This window comes from Planococcus citri, chromosome 1 (assembly GCF_950023065.1).
Source record: "Planococcus citri chromosome 1, ihPlaCitr1.1, whole genome shotgun sequence".
Taxonomy (NCBI): Eukaryota; Metazoa; Arthropoda; class Insecta; order Hemiptera; family Pseudococcidae; genus Planococcus; species Planococcus citri.
Genome location: NC_088677.1, coordinates 27,278,821 through 27,299,010, shown reverse-complemented (window position 1 = coordinate 27,299,010; position 20,190 = coordinate 27,278,821). Strand labels below are relative to the sequence as shown.

General features: G+C 36.7%; 1 protein-coding gene across 1 annotated transcript; it reads right to left on the bottom strand.

The window, feature by feature from the left end:
* Positions 1 to 381: 381 nt before the first annotated feature.
* Positions 382 to 20,154, bottom strand: E(bx) (nucleosome-remodeling factor subunit NURF301 E(bx)). Its single transcript, XM_065343414.1, has 38 exons — positions 18,609 to 20,154; positions 18,360 to 18,520; positions 18,160 to 18,281; positions 17,880 to 18,088; positions 17,682 to 17,806; positions 17,428 to 17,602; positions 16,879 to 17,088; positions 16,620 to 16,802; positions 16,144 to 16,365; positions 15,920 to 16,068; positions 15,701 to 15,845; positions 15,510 to 15,629; positions 15,234 to 15,430; positions 14,738 to 15,152; positions 13,623 to 14,547; positions 13,355 to 13,544; positions 13,090 to 13,284; positions 12,859 to 13,005; positions 12,619 to 12,778; positions 12,396 to 12,531; positions 11,987 to 12,318; positions 11,754 to 11,888; positions 11,501 to 11,674; positions 11,346 to 11,420; positions 9,214 to 9,560; positions 8,989 to 9,126; positions 8,691 to 8,910; positions 8,377 to 8,612; positions 7,947 to 8,301; positions 7,752 to 7,864; positions 7,553 to 7,673; positions 7,251 to 7,461; positions 6,981 to 7,161; positions 6,292 to 6,905; positions 2,366 to 2,533; positions 2,083 to 2,278; positions 1,915 to 1,999; positions 382 to 1,837 (listed from the first exon to the last, which is right to left on the bottom strand). The coding sequence occupies exons 1-38, from the start codon at positions 19,594 to 19,596 to the stop codon at positions 1,635 to 1,637; spliced, it is 9,078 nt and encodes a 3,025-aa protein (XP_065199486.1). The 5' UTR covers positions 19,597 to 20,154; the 3' UTR covers positions 382 to 1,634.
* Positions 20,155 to 20,190: the final 36 nt, after the last annotated feature.

Below are 20,190 nucleotides of genomic sequence, written 5' to 3'. Positions count from 1 at the left end.
AAATGTGTCAGTGATGGGGGAAATAATCGATAGAAATTTCAGTACCCTAGTTTTCGTTTTCCCTCCAACTAAAGGAACGATGGTGATGTAAATTACCAGCGAAGATACAAATTTTTTTCACCGGTTGGAGCCTTGGAATTTTTTCATGAAAATTGCTTGAATTTTTCACAGCGAACTTATGTTTCTTTAGTTCTTTAATTTCGTATTATTTTGCAACGTTTTCCAAAAATTCTGCAAAATCATCACCATTTTTCATTTTTATTGGATAACAATTCGGAAATGAAACCGATAATTCCATTGGTCCTTGTCAAATCATTCCTCAATATCATACCCTTCATCAAACGAAACCCCACAACCAACCCATAAAAAAAAACAAACAACTTGGAAAAAAAACCTATATAATTTAAATATCTTATAAATATTAATTCATTTATAATACAAAAAAAAAAGAAAGAAAAAAAATTACATATTATACAACAAAATTAAACTTCTATGTTTCATTTTGTACATCCATACTACAAAACTACCACAGATACGTTTTTATTTTTGTAATAGGCGCGTATTCAACAACGAAAAACAAACAACGCGTAACGTTCGAATGGATTTTGAAAATATCCGCTCTTTTCTCCTTTTTTTTTTTAAATGTATGTACACGGATAAAAATTACTACAAAAAATAAACTTTTTTAAAAATCTTTAAGTACCTTTCAAACATTGATAATAATCATGAAAGACTAGATAAATTTTTTTCAACGATTTCTTTCTCGCACGCCGATGACAATTTATTACATTTTTCAATCAAGTTTGGTCATCTTTTTAAAAAATATTTTATTAAATTTTTCGTTCGAGTTATTCATTTTTTCCTCATCAGAGGGGGTAAACATTCTGGTTCGAGTTCTCCAGCACACACATAAGTAAACAGTACGACTTCTCTTCCCATACACACAATTAACCAAAATATCAGGGGAACAAATAATATTACATGTAAATAAAAGAAAAAAGAAATTATAGAAAAAGAAAAAACAGAAAAAAGGGAAAATAATTAAAATTACGTCTAATTACAAAAAACTTTCAAAATCTAATTACATAATACAAAATGTTTAATTTAAAAACTTAAATATCGAAAAAAAAATTACCAATACAAAAAAGTAAAGGAAATAAATTAAAAAAAAGAAAAAAAGTGTAACTAAATAATACCAAAGTCGTGTTACAAGACCACACAAAATATATAACGTAAAAAAAAGGGATAATATTAAACAAAGTGGCAACATTCATGTACATATATACTCAAATGTTAACACCATTATATAAATTTACAACGATAATTAATCAACATTCCTTTTACAGTAAAGGTTGCATACACACTATATATAATAATTAATAATTAATAAAAACAAACGGACAAATACAACGGGAACCCCTCTCTCTAAATCGCATGATTTTTTAAAATATAAAACAGGAAAAAAAGAATAATAAAGTAGCATAATAGCACAATATATAAAGGTCATCACGAATAAAACATACCACCAAACAAAAAAACAAACAAAAAAATCGGGCGATAGAGGGAGAACAACAGACATAATAAGAAGCGTATAACAAGAAGATGAGAAGTTCTGCTCGTAATGATTACGAGAATTATTTCGCCTCGGTTAATCTATCACGAAGACCTTTCACTTTGGATACGAAATACGATTCTAAAGCTTCGGCACATTTGTAGAAAGGAGAGTCTTTCGGATTGTAGTATCTACAGTTGTCGAATATTTTGGTCATGTCACCGATAAACTCGCTGAGTTTTTTGTATTTGCGATCGGTGACTCGTAACTCGATGGTAGTGAGATCTGCGAACATGAAAAAATCGCGAATTATAATAATCGTTCGTTTCTGGAGAGTTAATAAGACGTCCAGTTCATCGTACCCATTGGTTCTTTGACAACGTTATAATAATCAGGAGCTTCTTCCGGATCAACTGGTTCCATGAAAGGCCATGCGCTCTTATGCAACTAGAACAAATTTTTTTTTTCAATGAGTATCGAAGAAACAACAAACAACCACTCGTTTGTTTTTCATTCGTGCGAGGACTCACTTGTATTTGTTTAATTAATTTTCTCAACGCTTCGTAATCCTTCAGCGTCAGGTTCTTCGTGTTCGCCACGTTTGCGTTCGAATTATTCGTACAATTAGGACAAATGTACTCGTCGATGTGATCAGCTTCCGATTGCAGGATACCCACACAACGACCATGGAACCAATCTTGACATCTGTCGCAGCATATGTAGAACCTGAAATAATATAAAAATTTGTGTTATCAATCGGAGTCCTACAAGGTTGTGAAAATTTGCTCATTTTTTTCAGCTCAGATTACGTACTGAGATTCGTCGTATGGTTGCCGGCAAAGACAATATAATTCTTGCGATTCTCTGGCGTGAGCGCATTCCAAACATACGAATTCTGATAACGATTTACTCATCTCTTCGGTAATACCGACGCAATCGCCATGGAACCAATTGTTACACAGATCGCATCCGACGTAAAACCTGAAATTGGAATAAAATTCAACGTTTAGTATATTTGTTCGCAAATTTACGTAGGTACGATAATAAAATATTATATATTGTTTTCAAAATAAAGACAATCTTTATAAAAATTTGACGTAGGTGAAATTATTATACGATGGAAGAAAGAGAGATTAAATGGGTTGAAAAAACATGTACTTGACAAACAAAAACAAGCGGGTTCATTGTTATACAATAATTATTGTACAGTACGCGTTAAAAGTTTTTTCCGGTGTAATTCTATGGGATTGAAGAATTTCATTCAAGCCTACAAGGTGTATGAAAAGTCGCGAAACGTATTTTTTTTCAAGTTCACCTACGACACAATGAATCTCATTTCTATTCCAATTCGCTGCAAATTTTTGAAATCGGTTTGGATAGCTCAAGGGGAGGGGGCTGAAAAATGAATCAAAATGAAAATTCGCCTGTTTCAAGGAGGGCTAAATTTCGAAAAGAAGTCTTCAAAAACCAAAAAAATTGCTTCAAAATTTTCCAACTGGCCACTTCACTTAAGTGTGAGAATGGAAAATTTTGATTTCTCAATCAACAAAAATTCATCAAAAATTGAAAAATTGGTTTAGATTCAGACAGCTGAGATTTTGGAAATGATCACTACAAAAATCCAACTTTCTTTGAAATCGGAATCGAACTTGAGTGGTTTTCTCATCATAAGTGTTTGACGACTTGCAAAAAAATAATTTTAAATATTCGCTTCAACTGGTACAAAATTATTGAATTCGTTTCAAAGTACATAATTGTAGGTATTTTTCTCTTGTCTTCCCCCCTCCATCTCTACTTTCTTAGTTCGGAAAATGGAAATAATGGCAAGGGTGCAGATGGTACAAATGTTTGGCCAATTTTTTGAGCGTTTGAGGGTAACTTGGACACTATTTTTATGGTGTTTTTTTTTTCAACTTTGTTCAGATTTATTTATCAATTTTTTGGAAATTCCTAGAAATATTTTCAATGTTTTTTTTTTTCAATTTTTCAATATTTTATTAATTTTTTTCATCATATGTGACGCGGCCAGCGATACCATACCATATGTCGGCAAAAATTTTTTTCGTTTTATTGTGGTTTCTGGTAGTGTTTTTCTTCCTCTTTTCAATGGTGCAAACAGATTTTCAAAATATTAAAATCTGACAAATTTTCAAAATTTCAAAGTTGCGTATTTTTTGAAATTCAAAAACCAAAATTCTGAGAAAAACGTGTTTGAAAGTTTGGGTTATTTTTGTAACATTTAAAAATTTTTTTTTTTTTTTTTTGATTTTCTTCATCTTTTAATGGTTTTACATCATAATATTTTTTTTTTTTTTGACATTTTTTTATGAAAAGCACTTTTGTAAAACCGGTTTTTCACCACTAAAACGACGTGTTTGAGATCGGTGGGTACACCCATTCCAAAGTATAGGCTTCATAGTATATGATATGAATCGACAAATGACTTTTTCCATGAAAACGCGATTATCTCAAAAAAAAGTTTTCCGACATATGGTATGGTATCGCTGGCCGCGTCACATATCAACTACTTTTTTCGGTCGATTATGTTGATTTTTTTTTGCTTACTTTGTAAACCGATTTTTGGATTTTTAAAATACACTTTGATAATTTTTTTTCAATTTCGAATTTTGATTTGCAATAAATGTTGCTATTTCTCCCAATTTTCAAACAGTTTGAGGGAATTTTGCCAATATTTTTTGGTTGATGCGTCCAATAAGCAGGATATTCTTTCAAATTTTGGGAAACTCGAAGAAAAGGGATGAGAATTAACCACTTAAAATTATATAGATTTTAAAGGGATTAGAAAAATTTCATGAAAAAAAGGAAAAAAATTCGAAATTCTGGAAGTTGTAGGGGGGGGGGGGATTGAAATTTCCAAGGTTGATTGAAAAATTGACGAAAGCAGAAGTTTTTGGTGACCATGTTTCAGCCACGATTGTCGGGGGGGGGGGGCGGATGAGAAATTTGACAAATTTTTACCCTTTTAGCTTATTTTGCAATTCTGTATTTTTTTGCCTTTTTTCTGAAAATTTTCGACAAAATTTTGAAAAAAAAACTCGATTAATAGATAGCTTTTCAAGTACCTAAGTAGTATTTTCAATAAAATAATGAATTATCAATGCGAGAGGCATAAAACTATTCATTGTAAAATTGCAATTTTTATGTTCTTTTCCAATTAAAAAATTGATCAAATCTAACAATTTTTCCAAAGATTTTTTTGGGGTGGGGGGGGGGGTGTTGGTGGCCGGAAGTGGGGAAAATGACCTTTTTACTCAAGCCCATTTTGGCTTTGAATGTCTTCAATATTTCAGCAACCTGATGATCGACAATACTCGTATTTTTCGAAAATTTTGACGAGAAAATCAGGCTATACTCATTTGACAAAGGTCATCAACTCAGCACGAAATGAACACGAGATCAAGGAAACGTTATCAGCTTATCATTAAAACGAACTGCTTAATTTTCAATCATTTTACATGCACTTCAACAAAATTAAAGTTCGATTGTGCTAATTAATAAAGTACACTCCACGAAGCAGTTGACTGAAATTTTTTTAAAAATTCAAGTTTTTCTCATATTTTTCGTCGTGTTTTTCGCGAAACTCCAAAATTATAATCTTCCAATTTTCAACGATTTTTCTTCCATTTTAAACGCCAATTCAACGATTTAATACGCAGAAATTTCAGACCTGTTCTAAAATATCATCCAAAGTCGATTTTCCTCCAACTTGAACCAGTAACCCCTAAAGTTTTTTTGAAAAAAAGTCATTCGATTAAATATTGAATTGTCATTTTTTGAACACCCTATAAAAAAATTATCAACTTCGTAACATTACACTCAAAAGAATTCTATACCGAAAACTCCGGCACCAGTGAAATCAGCTCGTTACGCTGGTTTAATTAAGCATTATTAGTACACCTAGGGAGACCTTTTCTAGACGTACTGTGTGATTTTATTAATATCACGAGTAAATAGCACGTGAATAGTATGATAAGAGAGATTACTTTAATGGCCACGAGATTAAAAGGAAGAATAAAAAATAATAGCGTATCACTTTCGTGTTTGTTTGGGATTAAAATTAATCATCGCGCCAGGAATTTGCGGTTTTATCTTAAAAAGTTTTCAAGAAATGAACCAGGGGTGGGTAAAATTTGACCAAAAAAAGTAAATTTGTATCACGAAGATATGTTTTTCTATTTTTTCCCTTGAAATATTCAGCGTGTTTATAGTAATGTCTTATTCAGTTTGTTGCTGATCAGTGATCATTCATACTGATTTTGAAAAATAAAAACAAGAGTAAAAATATGACTTTTGGGAACGAAATCATTTCATAAAATGGACGGTCGCAGAAAGGGATACAAAAATTTCAGAAAATATTCAATTCTGCGAATTATTTTCAACGATATCTCTAATTCGAAAATGCACGACTTCTCCAGAACGTTTTCAAAATTTCTGTCAAGATCTCGAGAGCACGTTCCTCAAATTTTTATCCCCCTTAAAAAATTGACCCAAGAACGTCAGGAGTCCTACTATTTCAAAATCACTTAATTGAACCTAGATCCAAGATTTGAATTTAGATCAAAGATCTGGATTTCGCAGAATTTTGGATTTCACCCAAAACGATCGATCTCTAGTTCAGTACAAGATTCTTTTAGTTCCATTCACCCGACGATAATCATTTCAGACTCAAGCAGAGCAATATACACAGATATGAGATAAAGGCTAAAACTTCCACTTACTTCGTATCATCATACGGTGTCCGGCAAACGCACAACAATTTCTCTTTCTTGGAACGCGACGTGGTCACGGTGCCAATAAGGCTTTGCTGTTTGCCAGCACCTCCTCGAGAATCACGTTTACCGGCTCTACGGTTAGGCGTTTTGGCGGCAGTTTGAGCGGTGGTTTTCCTCATATTGGTAGACGCTGCCGCGCTAACGTGTTGCGAACTCGCCGCTTGAGATAATCTACCGGATGCTGCGGCAGCGGCTGCAGCAGCCGCAGCAGTCGGAGTAACCGTTCTGCCGGAGCTGGTGGTATGGCCACTGCTGACGACACCGGGTACGCCGGTTCTATTGCTTAAGGTCATCTGTAGCAGATTTCTGGCGTTCGAAGGAGTTGTTGGGACACCGGCGTTGGCAGCGGTCGGAGTCGTCGTGTACGTGACGTTTGCACCGGTACGAACTGCTTGGGAAACCGAATTAGAAGGCGAGGCAGACGAGCCGGCCACTCCTGCGGTCATTTTACGTTTGGCGTTTGCCATAGATGAAAGATTCGATTGATTTTGAACGGACGACGACGAAGTTGATGAGGTGGTGTATTGATCGATTTGTTTGTTCTGCGCGTGTATCTCTTTCTGCAAGTTGAAAAATGAAGATTAATTCGCGCGTTCGTGCGAGACATTCGTCGATTTTTTAAATAGCTTTCTTACCTGAATCTGCATTTTCAATTCTTTCTCTAAAATATCTCGTTTTTGAAGTATTTCCTTCTTAAGTTGTTCTTTTTGACGATATAACAGATTTTGTAGTTTATGTTGCGTTTGATTCCATTTCTTCTCTTCTTGTATTTTACTAAGTCGAGCTTTATTGTTGGTTTTTTCAACAGGTGTCGCTCTACAAGTAAGGGGAAAATTAAAACGTCGAATTAAAAAATCGAGAAAACTTCAAATAATTGAAAAATCAGAACACAGGGAAGTACGTACTTGGGTGTTTTTGCTCGTCGACCCTTTTTGGCTGGAGTCTCTTCATCCACACTGCTAGAAGATGGTCGTTTTCGGCCACCTACTTTGCCTTCTCCAGCTGGAGAAATGGTTTCGGCCGAAGTATCTGTACCACTGGGACGTGTTTGATCTGCAGGACTTGACAGCAAATGATTTTCTAATAAGCTTCCTTCCGTTTTATTGATAAGGGTTTCTTCAGGAACAGAAATTAAAATGAAAATGAGAGCGAATTAAAATACAGGTTTTTCGTTTCATTTCAGGCATTAATCGCTATGAAAACTCACCATTAAGAGCAGGCATAGTTTGCTGTTGCGGCATGATGGTCGGATTGACAGGTTGTTTAGGAGCTATAGGCGGTAACGAATCTAGTACGTTGTTCACTTCTTGTTTGAATGATGATTCAGGCTGTGAGAAAAAAATTGAATAAAAATATGTCTCTTTATTTGGTCACAAATAAGTGAATTTTGTTAAAGAAACACTCACCTGCGAAGCGTTATTTTCCTTAATCGATGCATCGCCAGCACCCGGCGCCTGTTGCATGGCAAGGTAAATTTTCGTCGGTCCAAGAATACCTTGATTTCCCGCCGAAGCTTGAGCTACACGCAGAAAATCCGTCATTAACAACTATACTCGAAAAATGTATTTTATTCGCAATATCCACGAAACCGTTGTACTTACTTTTCAACAACTGTTGTTTAACTTGATGCTGAATAACTTGCAACTGTTGAGGCGTGAAATTGGATCCTTGAAGACCTTGTAAGACGATCCTCGGTCCTTGTGGGCTTTGTATAACTTGCGCGGTAATGCATTTGATAATTGTACCGGGAGGTTCATTGGCAAGCATGGCTTCTTGTTGAGGTGTTAATCCGCTGGCATTAGTACGACTCGCGGCATCGCCGCCCGGACCAATGTTCGACGTTACAGGAGCAGCAGCGGCGGACGTTGGGGCGGTAGCAACCGCGGGAGAAATCTTTTTCGGCTTAGGAGCCAAGATGGTTTTGGTGACTTGCGTTTTTGGTGTCAATTTGGTAGGCTGAAATAAATACAGGAGCGATTAGAATCAATTACACGATGTTTATGTACATCGTTGCGAACGAGAATTACTCACCGATTGTATAGTTGTCGTAGTAATCGGGGCTTGTTGATGGGTAACTACAGATGTAGGTGCAGCAGGAGCGACGGCAGCGGCGATCGGAGTCAATGGAGGTTGATTTTGCAGAATGGACGTGGCGGTGGTTGTTTGAATATTCAAATTCGAAATGGTACCCGGCGCCGCGGATCTGACCACTTTGACGATATTCGCTGCACCGCCTGGTGTGGTCGCCAATTGCGCTAATGTTCCGTCTATAAATAACGAGTGGGAAATCGATTAGGATCATTTTTCGCAGCGAAATTCGTAGCGTAAATTATGGTTTCATTTACCTCCTCCAGCCGCTCGAATGATGACCTGTTGTCCGTTAATCGTAGTTAAGGCGGCTTTACCGTTCACCAGGTTCTGTAATACGTTCACGGTGTTCATATTGGCGCTGTTGAGCAACAGAGGGCTCATTGTGTTCACCATTTGACCCTCGGAGGTGAGCACAACAGATGTCTGTTTCGGCGTAGCGATGGTTTGTAGCGTAGGAGTCACAGCGACCGACGCCTAAATAGAAAAAAACACGTAAAAACGAATTCTATCGCGAAATATTAATTTAATGAACATCGAGTCTTCGTTGCTTACCTGAGTAGCGATATTTTTACCACCGATAACTATCTGTTGCGGATTGACTACTTGACCAGAATTATTAACCAGTACGGTCGTATTTCCAGATGTTTTAGGAATCAAAGTTTGCATACCGGGTTGCGATTTCAAAATTACCTGCGTTTAAAAAAATAAAATTCATACTACATGAATAATCAGTTCGTCGGAAACGGTTCCAAGCCAATTACAAAGAACATCGCTTACCTGGGTGGTTTTGGCTCCACCAACCATAGGACTCATCTGAAGTTTGGAAACTGGTAAGAATGATTTAAGGGCGGCATTATTCACATTTTGGGCTAAGACGGCGATCTGTTGTTTGGGTTGTTGGGTATTCGCATCCGATGTAATAATACCAGCGAGATTTTCTTCATTGGCTGAGGCGACTGTGTTCGCTATGGCTACCTGTTGCACGACACCGGTAGGCGCGTTCGGCTCTCCGTCGATTTTCTTCAGAACAGCATTTCCGGCCAATGAAGTGGACGTAACGCCGCCGCTTTGTTGCGTATGCAAAACGTGCAATTTGCCGCCGGGTAATTGAACCAGTTGTTGGCCTGTAAAGTAGAATTATTGAACAAGGTGAGTTCGGGTTTCAATCATCAACTTCCTACGGACTCGAGGAATGCAACATTTCAAAAATTGATTTTTCAAAAAAAGTATTAAGCTGACAATCTTTTCTCGAACGAATCGAAGTCAGATCAAAGAGCATGTTCTGAAACCTATCTCCCCTCCTCCCATCAAACATTTTAGTTACCAAAGTTCATTTTTGAACTATTGGCAAATTTTTGAAAATCGAAATACATACTTCGTTTCACTCCCTTCCTCCCGAGAATTTTGAATAATTTTTTACAAAAAGCAATTTATGGTCAATTTTTGGTAAAAACGTGAAAACTTTTCTGGTAATTTTAGATAAAATCAAGACTTTGACAATTTCATCAAAAAACAAAACTTTTTGGAAAAAAGTGAAATTTTTTAGTAATTTTTGACAAAAAGCAATATTTTGATAAGCAGAGCTTTTTTGCCAACTTTTCGGAATACGTGAAACTTTTTGGGAATTTTTCGTAGAATATTAAAATTTTTTGCTATTTTTGGTAGAAAGCAAAATTTTGACAATTTCAGCAAAAGATGGAGATTTTTAGCAATTTTTGGGCGAAATGCAAAATTTTTGAGCAGATTTTAGCAAAAAAAGTGAGGCTAATTGGCAATTTCAGCAAAGAAGAAAACAGTGAAACATTTTCGCAATTTTTCGGTAAAAAAGATAATATATGGAGATTTTTCAAAAAAAGGTGAGATTTTTGGCAAAAAATGAGACTTTTTGCTCTTTATAGACAAAAGTAAGACTTTATTAATCTTAATAAAAGGCAGGGCTTTTTGACAATTTCTGAAAAAAAAACAAGATTTTTGGATAGGTAATTTTTGAGAAAAACGACTTTTACGAATTTTTTGCAAATCAGCAAAAATTTCAAGCGGTTTTTGGCAGAACACGAGATGTTTTTGCTATTTTGACTAAAAACAAGACTTCTGCTATTTCTCGGCCAAAAGCAAGACTTGGTCAATTTTAGCAAAAGGTAAGTACAATTTTTCACAAAAAAGCGAAACTTATAAAACAATTTTTGGCAAAACGTGAGACTTATTGGGGACTTTTGGTTTAAAAGGTGAAAATCGTTGCCAATTTTGGACAAGAAGCAAGACTTTGAAAATACATTTTAGCAAAAAGCAGTTTAATTTTGGAGAGATATTTTTGGAAATTTCAGGCAAAAAAGTGACTTTTTGAAATTGTTGGCAAAAAAGCGAAAATTTTTCGAAAACGTGTATGAGTAGGGGGATGGTGAGGGAGGGATCTGAAATAAATTATTCGTACCGAATTATTTTCAAAAACAAATATTTTGGATTTTTTTAATTCTCAAAAATTCGCCAAAAATTAAAAAAACGAACTTCACCTCACAAAATTTTAATTATAGGCGTTATAAGACATCTCGATTTGGCTTGACTTTGTTCAAATCAGAGAGTGTCAGTTCAAGATGTTCCCTAATGAGAGGAGAAATTTTTGATCGAATGAACATGGTGAAATGATGGCAACAATTCAAGACACATTCACAGTGCGTCCAAAAAGTAAAATGCATTAGCTTTCATATAATTGGAATCACTCCTGAAAACGTCAATTTTTCATTTTTGAAGGCTCCAGTCACGTTTAGTGAGTGACAGAGGAAGTTTCAAGTGATTACTGATTTTCAACACATGTTCATTTTCAACCCCCCTCCCTTCATTTTGAGAATTTTATCCAAAAAACACGTGTAACCCATTAAAATGAAAAAGCCAAATTGAAAAAAAAAACTCACCAGGTAACAATCCTTTCACTTGGAATTTTCCATCTGGTGTTTTGGATATTTGTATTCTTTGTTGTACAGGGTTTCCTGCGAAATACGAAATTAATAATTATTACAACGTAAAACAACACTCGAACCTTATTACGAAAATATTCCAATCAACCCACCTCTTAATTTAGTTATCGCATTATTTGCAGCGGCATTTGCAGCATTCTGCGACACATCTTGCGTCACAGTGGGAGTGGACGCTTGCGACACGGCGACTTGTCCCTTTTGTTGAATTAATTTTGGTAAAATATTCCCCGCTGCCGAAGTAATAACGGTAGCTTTGCCATCGGGTCCTGTAAAACAATCATAGAATTCCATAGATAACACGTACGTACATAAAATACTCATCTTATCAGTTCGCCGATAACGTACCTTTCGCCATGAAAATACGACGAGCTCCGACCATCGTTTTATCCGCATTAACCGGCGTACCATTTCCGGTGGTGATCAAAAATCTGGAATTTTCTTTCGTAAACGTAGAATTCGGCGTGCCTGGTGTCAAAGTACCTTGAAGGGGGAAAAAATCGAAGAATAGAATAACGAAGATTGGAGCGTATTTTACACATTTTTCTCCATAAAAAAAAAATAAATAAATAAATACTCACCACTTTTACTAAGTAAATTCAGCACTTGAGAATTGGACGAATTGAAAGGCGTGCTCGTGATAAACTTCCGAATAACGTTTCCTTCGCCGGAAGGCTGCAGTATGGATTTAGCATTCGGCGTAGGCGTATTAGCCGCATCGAGAGCTTTACGATTCTGGCTCATTATACGTTGTACTCGTTCTTTAACGTCGTCGCTGGTATTGGAGGTTTTCTGTAACAAACCGTCTTTCGAGTCCGGCGTACCTGCGATGGAATTACGATTCACCGTGTTGACCAACGGTCTCGGTCTTAGCATGGATTGCGTTTGGGCCACCAAAGCTTCTTTCTCCAATCTATAAATGAAATGAAAAATTAAGAAATGAAACAAGCGAGAAAACAGTTAATCTCTGCGATAAACACGACTACGAACTTTTCGGCGAATTGTTTAATTTCCCACAATTCGAGTTTCGATTCGTCAACCCATACTTCCGATATTTGAGGATCGACTTTATCTAAAGCTTCTTCTCGTTTACGTTTTCGAAGACCGGTTCGGAACGATGTTACTTCTGCGAAATTTGAACGAAACACGAAAACATCGATTAATTATCTTCAATTTACATTTACGAATTTTACACGCTGAGTTTTATACGGACCTCTGATGGTCTTTGGTGTTTCCAATGGTGTGACAATTTTACGTAATTTGTACTCGGTTCGCTCGCAGAACGGTCCGAGATGTTTCTTTTCTAAAATTTCCGTCGTAATAATCTCGGTTTCGTTGGTAACTTGGTTTTTCATATCCAACGAATGTTTCGTCTGAGTAAAATAAAAATTACAGAAATTAAATTTCATTCCGAATTTCAGCGGAGAAATTCACTAATTATAACGACACCAACCTGCATATCGTCCCATTTCAACGAAGCCCACATAATGCGGAAATGTAATCCAGCCGCCAGTATGGTATGAACGTTGACAGCACGATACAGCCAGCTAGTTTTAAACAGCGGTCTCGGACAAGGATAATTCCATACTCGGTGATTGGCCTGTAAAAATGAAAAAAAAAACAACTCGATGAATTCGAAATCTCGTGGATTTGCAGTGTTTTCGTTTGCAGAAACAAAACAAACCTTGGCCAAATAACTGAACCCGGAGACGTAAAATCGTCCAGCTTTTCGAGCTAATTTTCTCAACTCGTAAGGAGCCAAAATCATAATACTGTGTTTATTGGCACGGGTAGCGAAGGTAGAAGTTTGCGGGTACTTGACCGGAGAACGTTTTTTCCTCTTGTCTATAACTTGATTTTGGATCTTTTTAAGGTAGATCTGCGACAAAAAACACACAATAAATAACACTACAATACAAGCTACGTCAGTTTGTAATATGATTACCAACCTTTTGTTTGGTATCGGTGGTCGAATACTTCATGTCATCTAAATTAGAACGAGGTGCCACGATCGGAGTAGACATGATATTTGGTAAGGCCGAAACTGTCCTGGTGTTCCTTCCACCCAAACTCAAAGGTTCTAGTTTAACGATCGATGACTTTATATTATGTCGTTTCGCGTAAAAGGCACTTTTACCTCTGAAAATAGATTAAAAAAATATATTAAAACTCGATATAGTAAATTACACGATATTAAAAATCACAACAAATCTGTACCTCGACGAGAGAGTGGTCGTTGTCGTATTAACAGCGGTATCTGGCACCGCTGAAGAGGATGATTTAGGCGGTAATGTTTTAATAGTACGTTCGTTTTTGGTGTTTTCAGCATCGGCGGTACTTTTCGATGGAGCAGCTCCGGCATCAGATTTCTCTTCAACTTGTTCTTGTTTAATGGTTTTTTCGGTTTCGGTTTTCTTCTTCTTGCTTTCATCGTCACTCTGATCCGAACCACTTTCCGACATCGACTCTTCGACTTCTTCATTAGCGCCGATTTCCACTTCGTTACAGATATCTGTAGCATTGGCGAAGAAAGACGGATACGAAGGTTGGGCGACTTGGTCGAAGGATTCGTGTTCAGTTTTAATGTCGATGCATTCGTTTTTGATTTCAACCTTCACGGTGGTGTTTTCGCCATTGGTGTCTGCTGGCTTTTCTTCGTTTTGAGGTACACTGGTCTCAGTTTGCAGCGGTTCGGTTTGATTGACGGTATTGGTAGGTTGATTAGCGACAACGGTATCATTGTTATCGCCAACCAGTGGTGTTTCGGTTGTAGGATTGTCGTTATTGGCACTAGCAACTGGTTGAGACTCTTCAGCTGTGGTCGTAGCGGAGTTTACGTCATCGGTAGCAGAAGCAACAGGTTCGGCGTTTTCAATTTTCACACCTTCGGCGGTAGCAGCGAAAGAAGAGGAGTTCTGGTTTTCTTCTTTAATTTGCACCTGTTGTTGCTCTGGCTCTGGCTGCGGTTGTGGTGGTGTTTCTTGTTGTTGTTGTTGTTGTTCTGGAGCCTCTATTTTGACTTCTGCTGACGCAGGGACTGTTTCGGTCTTGACCACGGCACTTTCTGTTTCGGTGGTGGAGATTTTAATATCGGCGATATTCGTCACCGCGCTGTTTACGCTAGTCGTTGGCTTGGCTTCTTCTAGAAAAAATAAAATAAAATAAAAATAGAAAATGTTCAGTTTTTTCCTCAAGCACATCAGTCAATAAAATTAATTGGGGGGAGGGGGGAGACATAAAAATTTCTCTTTTGGATCAAACTATACCAATAATTTAGAAAAATACTCCTACATAAAAAATATTGGAATTAGACACAGATTCAAAATTTTTACCTTCGGTTTTGATGATTTTCTTCACATTGGTCTCCGGCGTAGCCTTATTTTCTTTATTAGCCTGGTTGAGAGCGCTAGCTTTATGCAACAATTCCAGCAATTCCACGCGTAAACGGGACCTTTTACGACACAAAGGCGAATAGCATTCTAATGGTTTTTGATTAGCACAGCCGCGAGAATAACAAACGTAAGTTTTGTTCAGTTGAGTCAACGATATGTACTGCGACCTCAACGCGTGTATTTTCACAGTTAAAGCGTTAAAAAGCGCATTGTTATTGGTCGGATTTGCGATAGAAGGGGCAGGTTTATCTGTCGCAGTTGCCGGTGTCGCTGTCGCCGTGGTCGTCGTCGTCGAAGCTTGCGATGGTTGAGTCGTTGTCGTCGCCGTTGAAGTACTAGGAGTAGCAGCAGCCGCCTGAACAAACCAAAATCGAGAATTACGAGGAAGGAATTCAACGTTGTGATTTTTTTCAATCATTTTTTCAATTTTAATTACCTTTTTGGCGGCGAGTTGTCGTTCTTCCAACGCCTTCAGATGAGTTCGCCTCGTTAATAATTCATCCAATTTGGATTTTTTGGCTACTTTCGGGTAATGTAAGCGACCTGGTGTTAATAGCGATTTGGAGACGTCGATTTCGGTGAATTCAGTTTTGGGCGGAATCACTTTCAGGTTCTTTAAATTAGCGAGGACACCTACGAAAGATGAGATAGAATTAACAGAATTTCCGCCCAGATCGAGCTTTGTGGTAATTCGAGCTGAAATTCAACTTACTGCTTTCTTTTTTGTCACTTTCGTCGACTTCCATATCCTCTTTTCCCTCGTTATTACACTGTTTCATTAAAATTTCGTAAATTCTTTCTTCTACGGCTAGAATTTTGAATCCTTTTTCATCTGAGAAAAAAAAAAAGATCCATTAGTATGAAATTTCATTTGACATCGTAACGAATTATTGACTGATTTACCTTTAACTTGAACCATGTATTTATAAGGCCCGCTGCTTAATCCCAAATCTCGAGAATCGGCGATTTTTACTCGTCGAGTCGAAGCTAACCACAGCCACCCCCATTGACCGTGTATTCGGTATTCTTCACCTTTTTGTTTATATACCTGAAAAAATAATCATCGATGTTACTACTTTGGTTCTTAAATTTAAAAAAAATGTTAATATTCGGAATAATTACTTGGTGCTTCAATCCCAAAGTGTATTTAACGAAATTATATGTCATTCTATTTCTTTCTTCTTCTTCGGCATACTCTTTTTTCTCTTTCTTGTCTAATCGTTTCTTTTCCTCGCGTTCGGCGGCCGTAATACGAATTAATTTCGTATGCCCTACAATATAAAAACAGAAAATAACTCAGTATTGATTTCTGTATCTCATTTTGAGATAACTTTAGATGAACTTACCCAATTGATCGTGCCAGACGGAGGCAAAAACTACTGGTTTAATACAAGCGTGTAAAGCTATAATAGCTCGAGCGAATTCTCTCGGGGTATTGCTAGAATTTACTGCAGCAATCCAAGCTTTTCTCATTTGAGACCAATTCACATGCATGAAGGCCGGTGGAATACTGTTTTCCATTTGTAGAACGCTCTGTCTTAATGAATTTACCAGTTGAGATCGATTACCTGAAATATTGAAATTAAAATTGTTATTCTATTCCTTTAAAAGGAAGCTTCGTTAATATTTTTCAAGAATTCATTTTTGAAATTTTTTTGCAAATGAAATAAATTTTTTTTGACAAGGTAATTTAAAGATGTGTAATTTCTCAATTTTTAAAACGAATTTTTATATTTTTTTTCTTCACAAACAATACAATTTGTAATTTTTTTTTGCTTCAAAAGTACGAGTAGATTTCTAAAAATTCAAGAAAAAAACTTACTGTAAATATTTCCAGGCCACTTGAATTCGGCGGCAGTGGTAAGTGAAAATTTATAAGACATGTGGCGTTTCTTATCGCGTTCTTCGCTTTTTTGGAACTTATTCAAAGCTATTTGGTTCATGCTATACTGATTGGTGTAATTTTTATAACTATTCTCCATTCCTAATTTAAATAGGTACGTTCCTGAAATAATAAAAAATACAAAAATTGTCAGCTAAGTTGAATTTGAAAAAATACCAAACCTTCGTAAATTATTTACCGGTAGAAATTTGCTGCGCTTTCAATCTCGTTAATCGGCTACCATTGATTTCGTGTATATCCGGGTATTCTTTTTCGCGTTTCTCATTCGCTTTACCTGCTTCTACTTTCGGTGTGATAGGCTTGTCTTTTTTACGTAATTCTTCCATATTGTACGTTCTCGGTGTAAGAGATCCGGTTTTGGAACGCGTAACTATGTCACGTTTCCTCTCTAAAAATCAATAATTCCAATGAAGTTGGCAACGACAGAAAAAAAAGGCGGGAAAACTACAAATTAGGTTAAAAATCAATTTTTAATATTTTTTACAACTAAAAAAATCAAAATAAGAAATTTTTCAAGAATTGGGTCAAATCGTCGAATGAATTATTCCTACTTAATTGACAACAGGGAGTACATTTCTTCGAATAAATTTTCATGACGCAACTAGTACATTAAAATAAGGTCATAGCTTATGGAACATAAGGTATTCCGAGTTGATTGACCTTTTAGTACAGAGACAGACGTCGTTGTATTGGAAAATATGTATGACGTAATAAATGGAAGACTTACGTTTTTTGGTTTCTGAGCTTCCATCTTCGTCGTCTTCATCGTCCAGATCTTCTTCATCTTCGTCATTTTCCGAAACATCCATTTTTTCATCTTTATCGTCCCCTTTGCCGTGCGCTTTATCGGCATTTTCACCAGAATCGGGTTTCTCATTGTCTTTGGAATCGCCATTTCCATCCTAAAGAAGATATTCGTTCGGTAAAGTTCACCGTCAATAAAATACCAAATTGCGTCACTGAAATGGAGCAAATACTTACCGCAGTTACGTCATCATCTCCACCCTGGGAGCTGGAATCGTCGTCTTTCTTGCCTTTTTGACGTTTCTGTTCTTCTTCTTGTATCCTTTTCTCTAATCTTTCTTTTTGAAGTTTCGATAAAGCAGCTGTAGTGAGAAAAGTACAACGTAAGTTGAAGTTCTAAGCCACAAGGTGAAAACACCGAACTGAATTAATTACCGTTTTCCACTTCTAAGAACGATTTTTTGCTGCCTTTAGATTGCATTGTCAGTTTCTCGGTAATTGTCATTTGTCTAATGATTTCTTCTCGAAATTCGTTGATTTCTCGACAAAGCCCAGCCTCGTATTCTTGAGAATCCAACGTCTCGAGTAACTCGTCTAATTGAGGGACGGACGAATAGTACCAATATTCTCCATCTTCGCTCTCACTGCGTTGAAATTCAAAATCGTTAGTCGAATTATAGGAAATTCAACAGGGAAATGAGTTTGAAACACTTACATAAATATTCTTCTACATAGAAACCAATATTTTCTCCCATGTCTATCGAAGCCAAGTGGTTCTTGACGAGATAATAAACCAGATTTTTCAATATCAGGTATACAATCAGTGACACCGGTAACCTACGAGGAGAAAAAAAGGTTATTAGACTCGAATCTTCAGTATGTCATACAGACAAAAGGTTATACAATTCGTCGTACTTTATGAATTTTGCATAAGTTGCATTGCCAGTCTTCAGTAGGAACATCTGTTAGAGGCGGATCAACACATTCCAAATGAAAAACAGCCGGGCAAGTTTCACAACATAATAAATCACCAACTTTGTGGCAAACACGACAATGATCTTCATACTGGAAACCACCTAGTTGGGGGAAAAACACAATGTTAAAATTTTGGCGCCAAGCGCGTGTTAGAAAAACAAGAGTGTAAGTAAACGTAAGTAAACGTACCTTCATGGATGAGATCTTCTCTAACAGGATTGGTTATTAAGAACTGGTTAATAAGAAATTGTAATATTTTAAGACGGTTTTCGATATCGGTAAATGGGTACTCGCAAGAGTTCAATATCTGTAAAATGGGTTCTTCGAAAGTACCATCGCTTTCAATGTACGCCCGTAACACTTCGGGCCAAGTAACACCGTCGATGAAATACAGCACGGAATTTACGCTATCTTTTTGATCTAGGGCGCCAAAATGAGTCTGCTGAGCGTCTTCTTCGCGTAAAATAGCTTTCAAAAGCATTATATGTATTTCGGCGAACAGGTACGTTTGCTCTTCGCATGTTAAAACGGCGCAAAAATCTTCGAATCTGAACGGCGACAAACGTATTAACGTTCTGAACCTTCTAAGTACTTCGTATATTGATAATGCGGTCATAACATGTTCTCTGGGTACGAGCAGATCGTCGGAAGTCTTTGGTAATTCTAGCGGCGGAATATCTCGGTTTTGCAGCCATAGAGGTTCGGGAGTGGGATTTCTTTGATATGTAATATTTTTACGATTATTGCCACCGGTTGTAGAATAACTAGATACGGAGAAATCGCTGTCACTGAGCTCTTCGCGATTTTCATCTAAATCGCTGGTGCCGAGGGAATCGTTGTTATCACTTTTATCACTATCCTCTTCTCCAAAATCTGAGCCGTAGTGATAATCGGAATATTTGTCTTCGACGTTATCCGAATAATAACTTTTATTTTTTGCAGGCTTCGCTTTAGGTTTGGTCTTAGTTTTCTTTTTCGTTCGACTTTTTCGACTCACATCGCTTCCAATCGGAGACGAATTGCGCGAAAAAGGTGATAAAACTTGCGAATTGGACGTATCACTGTGGTCTTTCGAATCCAATAAATATCTAGGCTTTTTCAAAATATTCAAGTGCCTAGATTTCTCTACATTGCCAGATTTGGGAGGGCGCCCCCTCCTCCTGGCTCTACTGAACATTTTTTGCTAATCAATCAGTTATCACACTTCGATGGGCAAAAGTAAATACTAGATCAACAAACTCGTATATGACATGACATTACTTATCTCTGCTCGCTGTATAACGGTTTGCCACAAAAAGCGCCATTTTCCAAAAGGTCACGTGACAAGCACTAATTTCTTCGAATTGTTAGTGTTCTGTTCATCGTAGATACAAGTTTGGCGTCACATCACTATCATTAAATCTAATATTCAAATTTACAACACGTTTACCAAAATCATGATTGCAAAAATTTACAATTACAACCAAACAAACTTGCAATAAAATACGCAATAACAAATTAACAGAAAACAATATACCGAGCGTTCCTATTGGTCGGCTACGCGAGAACTTAATAACAATATATCAACGAACAAACGCCACATATAAAATTCACTTTTTTTTTCAATCGACCCGATGAATGATTAAAATGATCAAAAGTATCGAAAAAATGATAATTTTTCCAAAATTCACGCGTAAATTAATTAAATTTAATTACTTTTTTACAAAAACATGATCAATTAAATTCGTTGGACAACAGCTTCAGTAGTACGCACCACGAGGAACGAAAATTC